Source organism: Brassica oleracea, chromosome C7 (genome assembly GCF_000695525.1).
Source record: "Brassica oleracea var. oleracea cultivar TO1000 chromosome C7, BOL, whole genome shotgun sequence".
NCBI lineage: Eukaryota > Viridiplantae > Streptophyta > Magnoliopsida > Brassicales > Brassicaceae > Brassica > Brassica oleracea.
The window spans coordinates 21,834,747-21,841,904 of record NC_027754.1 but is presented as its reverse complement, the minus strand read 5'-3'; the positions used below and the strand labels follow the sequence as shown (position 1 = coordinate 21,841,904).

Genomic DNA, 7,158 nt, shown 5'->3' with positions numbered 1-7,158 from the left:
TCCATCAACGAATGAGATCTTGTTCTTCGCGCCAAGAGCGATCTTCATGGCAGAGCACCACTGAGTGTAGTTGGATCCATCCAGCTGTACGGAAACGATCTGCAAGCCTGGATGATCCGCATGATGAAGGAACAGCGGAGAGTGAACGTTGTCGGGGTTCATCACGGCGGAGAGAGCGAACGAATCTCCGAGAGATGGGGCTGCAACGGCTTCAGCAGGAGAAGCGGAGCCACCAGGAGGATGATTCGAGCTACCAGCACGTGTAAAACGACCAGAACGACGACTGCGACGAAGATTGACCACCATCGCGACAGAATCGATGATCGGAAAAGAAAACTCAGAAAACGACAAAGCTCGAACGAACAGAGAACCGAAGGGGAAAATCCAAAACTAAGCTCGATCGAACACAAATCGTGAGAAGGAAACAATGTTGAGCTGAGCTCAACGCTCTGATACCATTTTAGTGAATCAAATGAACAGAAAATATGGATTCTTCTTCAAGTAAACATGGGAAAAAAGGACGTTCATGAGAGAGGAAGAAGAAGCCAAAATAGAAATACTTTTCTGTTAGTATTAACGTTGTGACAAATGAGTCACTATATACACTTGATAGAATCAGTTAACCGGAACAAATCGGGTGTGATAAGTGAAACTAACTAAACCAAATACAATGTAAAAGCTATATAAACCAATAGTTAAGTTTGTTGTTTTGTTTGTTTTTGAGCAGAATGTTGGATTTTGGAACAGTTATGTTTGGAGTTTATTCGTTTTGATCAAAGGGAAATTAGGGATCATCAGAAACATGTTGGGGGTTAAATCACAGGCTTAATGATTTAAGAATCACAATCACCATCATTATCTCGTTATATAATTCTCTCTTTATTGCTTTTACTCTTTGTTATTTATATGCCTCTTTATACTTGTAAGTTTTTTTTTTATGGTTCACACTCTTTTGTCAGATTTCTATCGGTACAGCATTATTTCCCGTGATAAAAATGATGGCACCTATATTTCTTAAACCATTTACTATAGTTGCTTATTTCCTTACAGAGAAACCTCTCTTTCTATAGATCAGCTGTCTTCCAATCTTATTCTTGAACTAATAAACCATGAGATTTATACCTCTCTTCTATAAATTTCCTTCTTTCAATATAAGTTTGGTTCAAACAAGAGATTAATCAATCCGATCAAGCCGAGATGGTCATGGCCCAGTGGCCATGCCTTGTGACAAAAGTTCACCTTGGCATTAAGGGTTCAATCCCTCCTCTGCTCCAATGGAAGGAGCCTCCCTTTCATGGGGTTAATGGGCTAACGGGCCGGCCCGTTGTGGCCCGAAGTTGTCAAAAAAAAAAAAAAAAAATCTAGATACGTAAGAATACTGTTTTTATATTAATTTCTTGAAGCATACAAGATAGAAGATAAGTGTAAGAGTCTAGTTAAACAAATCCAAGAAAGAAAAGTAGTTATAGACTTTAACTAGTCAAATGTTTTTTTTATATGCAAACTTGTACCTGGTACTCATAATTCAAAATCAAATAATTTTCATTTTCATTGTTAATTCAGTATAGTGATGGAAAATTTTCACAAATAAAAAAACACTCCTCAAAATTCTCAATCTTCTCCATTTATTCAACACAGACACATAAACGTAAAACAGACAGACACTCACTGCACACTTTTCAAAATACTCTTCTCTTTCTTTCATCTCTTCTCCCTAAGCTCCATAGGCACACTAACCTCTCTTTTGACCTACTGCAAGTGAGAGAGAAGCCTGCCTGCAAAGATAAAAAGGGAAGGCATCATTGAAGTTCTTTACCTCTTTTTTTTTCACAATCTCTTAACCTAGGCTTCTCCCCATTTCAAGCAAAAAATAATGGTTTCATATCAGAAACATCTCTCTTTCTCCTCCTTAATGCTGGTCTTCTTCTTCTTCTGCTTCCTCTCTCTCTTCTCTCGTCCTTCTCTCTCCGCCACTTTTCTCGTCGATGGTATCTCTGTCTGGAAAACTCCTGTTGTCCATGTCGGCGACTCCGTTAGTAAGTGTATTTTCAAGTACAGTCCTTTTATTTCTCCTATTTTGCTAGATTTTCTCTTAATTAATTTGTTCTTTTCCCCCAGTTTTCAGACACAAGTACGGATACGATCTCTACATCTTCAGGACTAAAGATGCATTCAATGTCTGCAACTTCCCTCAAGCCACTCTTCTTACAAAACATAACTCCACCTCCTTCACGGTATATATATTTCTTTTTCACATTCACATTTCTCTTAATTCGTTACAAATTTTGAAAATAATCTGGTTAATTGCTTGAGAGGGTCTGAAATTCATATGGGTTTCTCTGAAATTTCATAAAGTTTTGATATTTACAAGTTCGCCTTTTTCCTCTCTGTTCTTGAGATTGACAAAGAAAGACTATTCCTCTGTTTTCCTCTGTTTTATGTCTGAAACCCTCTTTTCATTATTAATTTAATAGTTTAAGTGGATTAGTATTAAATATAACTTAAATCCGATGCTTCGTTCTCACAAAAAAAAGTTAAATTGATTTTTTTTTTAACACACCGTTAAATTGATTAGTCATAGTTTTAGACGCAAAAAGTCATATGTTCAAGGCTCAATGATAATCAAATCTTCCTTTTACATTCTTAAATTTCGAAGTTTCAAACCTAAACATGTTAACTTTCACTCTAGTAATCTTTTTATTGTCCCTTAATTCAAACGCAGTGGTACCCATCAAGAACAGGCTCTTACTACTTTTCTTTCAAAAACAACACATCTCACCTCAAGACCTGCCAACTCAACCAGAAGCTCTCAGTTCAAGTCATTCTCGCCAATGCATCTCCGCCGTCGCAGCCACCAACACCAGCAGTGGCTCCTGTTCCTGTCTCGGAAGGAGGAGTGGTCTCATCTTCTCCTTCTTACCCATGGCCATTAGGTCCAAGGGAAGGTTCAGCTATCTCTCCGGGACCATCTCCGTCAGAGATCACGTCGGTGTCGGTACCAGGAGACGGAGTTCCGTTCATCAACAGTAATCCGGCTGTGCCACTTCCCACCGGAGATGTCGACTCTACTTCCATTAACCCTTTGCCCACCACTTCCACAAATTCAGCACGTCAGGTACACTCAGTGCAACAACAATAAACACACATAAATACTATATTTTCTTTTCAATACGAATTGAATTTATTTATAGGAATGTTTGATGTTGTGTGTGTGCAGGTGATGATGATCACAGTAAAGCTGAAGCTAGTTTTGTCCTGTGTAGCCATGTTTTATCTATTCTAGAGAGAGAAGAAGGTTTTCTGTAGCAGTAGCTTTACAAGGGAGGAATGATTACGTTTTCTGATCTTAATTGCTAATTACAACTTAAGGTTAATCTTGTAATCATGCATTCTCCTTTTTGCTCTTATGGTTAGGTGGTCTCTTGTGAGAATCTTAGGGCGATGTGCTATTATAAATCAATGTTGTTTCTTTCTAATCTCTTTGTGGTCTCCACTAGCTACTCACTAAAATGTCTCAGATTTTTTTAGAATGTATAGCTTGCTTTAGGCTTTGATTGGTAGAGCATTAGCATTATGCTCTACATTATCCAATCAACAATTATTAGAAAAACATTAAAAAAAAGCATTTACTAAATGCTAATGCTCTACAAATGCTCTCTGGCCAATGTTCTCATATGAAACTTTTAGAAGAACATTTGCATTTAAAATTTATAAAATTAAATAAAATATATAATTAATTCATTTATCTTATTTAATAATATCATAAAATTATTTTTATATCTAGAAAATAAAATTTTGATTTCTAAAGTTAATTTATAATAAAAATATATATTTTAAAAAAAGAGTATTTCACATTTAAAATATAATTTAATTCATATAATTTAATTTATTTTAAATGTGAAATATTATTTTTAAAAATATATATTTTAATTATAAAACTTATTTTAAAATAATATTTTTCGATATAAGCATAATTTAAAAATTATTAAATAACATAAATTAATTATATATCTTTTTAATTTTATATGTTAAATATATTTATATATATATTAGAAATATATTCATTAAAAATAAATATATTATATATTATATACTAATTTTTATAATAATTTTAAATAACATACTCATATTGCTCTACCAATCATCTTATTAAACAGTTTAGAAAAAGCATACAGCTCCTGCAGCATATTGTTTCTATAGCATACTGCTACCGCTAATGCTAATGCTCTAGCAATCAAGGCTAGTCGAGCTGTACTATACACTAACATTTCCTTTTAGTTTGAATTTTAATTTCAGACTATAGAATATAGACAGATATAGAGGGAAATTAGATTTAAAATCATATGAAGATTAATGTGAACAAGATTCTTTTGATCTTTTGCAATAACGGGATGGATAAGACATTAAATTAGAGAAATAGCCGTTATATTTCGTGAATATGCAGACGACAAGCAGTTGACGCAAGACAAAGAGGAAGGAAACAAATGGAAGTAGCCGACCGTTGAGTAATGAATATGCACTTGTGACTTGTGAGCTCTTTAAAAGGAAACCATTTGAATTTTATGTGCAAAATTTAATTAAATCTTGTTCTTAAAGAGTACAATGAGATAAGATAAGAAGCTTCATTTTTGTATGAAATTGCTAGAATACAAAAGGCAAAAGGGTATATGCTTATTATTCATTACAAACAAATAATTGAAACAAAGATGGAACTTGGTTATTATGTAGATTTAGGTTTGTATTAATTCTTATACATTTTATTTACAGAACTCAATAATCCAGCAGTGATAAGCCTGGCAAACGAATTTGCAATGGTAGAAGCCAGAAGCTGCAGCCAAAGCTTCAAACTCAGCTCGTACCTCTCTTTCCCACCGGAACATTGGGTGAACATTAACATGTCCATGTCAAAGGCAATGTTTGCGTTGATGTCACCATTCTCAGCGTCATCAGGAGTGACTAATTCTATCACAACAACTTTACCGTTTTCTGGTAGTGATTTCCAACAGTTTTTAAGAATTTTTACACAGTCCTCGTCAGTCCAATCATGAAGTATACGCTGTAAAACAATTTAAAACCCCAAAGTAAGTACAAAGTAATAAAAAAGTTTTAAGATAAAAGAGTTGTTGAACACTTACTTTCAAGATCATGGCATCTCCAGTTGGAACATCCACAAACATATCTCCGGCCACATGTTCTACACCATGGTAAGAAGGTGCTTGTGCCAAGGCACAAGTCAGATCAAAATTAATACCCTTAATATGAGGATACTTATAAGTAACAACACCAAGGGTTTTGCCAACTCCTCCTCCTACATCAACCAACACTTTCACATCTTTGAAGCCTTCGTAAACTTCAAGAGCCTTCTTCACAACCGCAATTGTGAATCCGGTCTGGTTAAAGAGCTTGCTAAATCTCTCATCATCTGTTCCCATATAGTCGAAGAGTTTCATGCCACCATGTGCACGGCCAAATGCATTTCCTCCTTCTAGCACCACATCTTTCAATTGAGCCCTGTGAAAAAAGCGTATCAATAAGGGTAAGATTTATTGTATTTAAACTGAATGTTGTAGTTACTTTCAATCTATGAATAGAAAACTACCAGGTATTAAGGAAGACGCTGTCAAAATTGACAATGACTTGGGAAGCAAGGGATCCAATGTCTTGAATGTTATCTTTCAAGAAAAACCTACAAATTGGCTCGGCTCTGTAGACCCTCTCGCCTTTTCCAGCTTGGTCCGTACCGCACTTGACCATGGAATAGCTAGCGAGTAGACGAAGCATTCGGTCCAACAAAGCTGGCGCCTCCGGGTTACGTGGTGCAGTTGGTAGCCTACTTGCTATCTCAGATGGTGAGAGGAACACAGAGGCGGCATAGAGAGTGTCAAAGACACCGAGTTCAAGGGCAGCTTTGAGAACCATGGGCAAGGCTGCAGCGTTGGCTATTCTCACGGCCATTAATCCCAACTCATTATCATCATCGGTAGCAATTTGGATTGTGGGGTTAGAGCTTAAGGTTTCTTCAAAAAGGATTCCCATTTTTTTTCTTTATGATCTTTCTTTCACCGTCAGTTACCACACTGATTAGAAGCAAATATATTGAGAGAGAGAGGCTGATGTTGTGTGTTTTGTTCTATGTAGTGTTTGAGTATGATGATGATTTGATGGATCTTTGTTACTTCTTTTTATAACCAAGGCTTAGCCTCTTCTTACTTATTTAATTTCAATTAATAGTACTGGTGGTGTGTCGGTCCATTTGGCTGGCTGAATAGTCTCTCTAACTAAGAACCATTCTTAGCGTCTGAAACAGGTAAGAACCAGTCTTTGTTTCAAGTCAGTTGGTTTATAAAGTCAATGTTCAAAGGAGAGATTTACTTAAATTAATCACTGTGGTCAACCAAAGAGTATGTTTTAGGCTTCGAATGGTAGGTCGTTAATTGTAGCAAAAAAATTTACATGTATCTTTTTTTTTTGGACAACAATCTTTACATGTATCTTTTTTTTTGTCAACCCAATCTTTACATGTATCTATGTATCTTTTTTTGTTCTTCAATTTGATAGACATAATCTCCTATATATTAATTGAGAAGCATTTAAAAAATTAGAATTTTAATTTTGTATTAATTAAAAAAAAATCCAAATCCTAGGTGACACTCTAAATGCATTCTAAATTCCATTTCAAAGAATTCTAGAGCATCTAATATAAAGTATAGTTTAATCTAATAGTGTCACATTATTCCATAATTATATAACACTAGTGAACATTATATTAACCTAAAATATAGGAAGTGTGTATTCTTTCCTTAAATAAAAGCTACAGAATTACCTAATATGATTTACATATATATGACAATTAATGATTATGAATAATAAAGATTTAATAACAATTTTTGCATCCTTCTTCATTTTTGTTTAAATTTATATTATTAAAAAATTAAACAACCACATTAACCATATAATAAAAAAATTAGATTTTTTCTTATATGTTATATTTTGAATTTTTTAAAATGACTTTAAAATACAAAAAAAAAGAGGAAACCTTATATGTTATATATTTCCTTTTAAAACGACTTTAAAATACAAAAATAAAGACATCTTATATGTTATATTTTTCTTATATGTTAGAATTTTCTTATATGTTATATTTTGAATTTTTTAAAA

General features: G+C 34.2%; 1 protein-coding gene and 2 pseudogenes across 1 annotated transcript; 1 reads left to right on the top strand and 2 right to left on the bottom strand.

The window, feature by feature from the left end:
• Positions 1–306, bottom strand: part of LOC106302847 — a 6,255-nt pseudogene extending 5,949 nt beyond the window's left edge.
• A 1,299-nt stretch (positions 307–1,605) lies between these two features.
• Positions 1,606–3,510, top strand: LOC106304415 (early nodulin-like protein 1). Its single transcript, XM_013740827.1, has 4 exons — positions 1,606–2,036; positions 2,119–2,234; positions 2,723–3,115; positions 3,218–3,510. Exons 1-4 carry the CDS (start codon positions 1,874–1,876, stop codon positions 3,281–3,283), a joined length of 738 nt encoding a protein of 245 aa, XP_013596281.1. The 5' UTR covers positions 1,606–1,873; the 3' UTR covers positions 3,284–3,510.
• Positions 3,511–4,704: 1,194 nt separating this feature from the next.
• The window catches only part of LOC106307083, a 9,394-nt pseudogene continuing 6,940 nt past the window's right edge, over positions 4,705–7,158 (bottom strand).

What these genes read in the sequence shown, in the direction of transcription:
- LOC106304415 (XM_013740827.1), top strand. Translation starts at nt 1,874, where the DNA reads ATGGTTTCATATCAGAAACATCTCTCTTTCTCCTCCTTAATGCTGGTC. An exon ending in CCATGTCGGCGACTCCGTTA is followed by an intron (nt 2,037 to 2,118) that starts GTAAGTGTATTT and finishes CTTTTCCCCCAG; the next exon opens with TTTTCAGACACAAGTACGGA. An exon ending in CCACAAATTCAGCACGTCAG is followed by an intron (nt 3,116 to 3,217) that starts GTACACTCAGTG and finishes GTGTGTGTGCAG; the next exon opens with GTGATGATGATCACAGTAAA.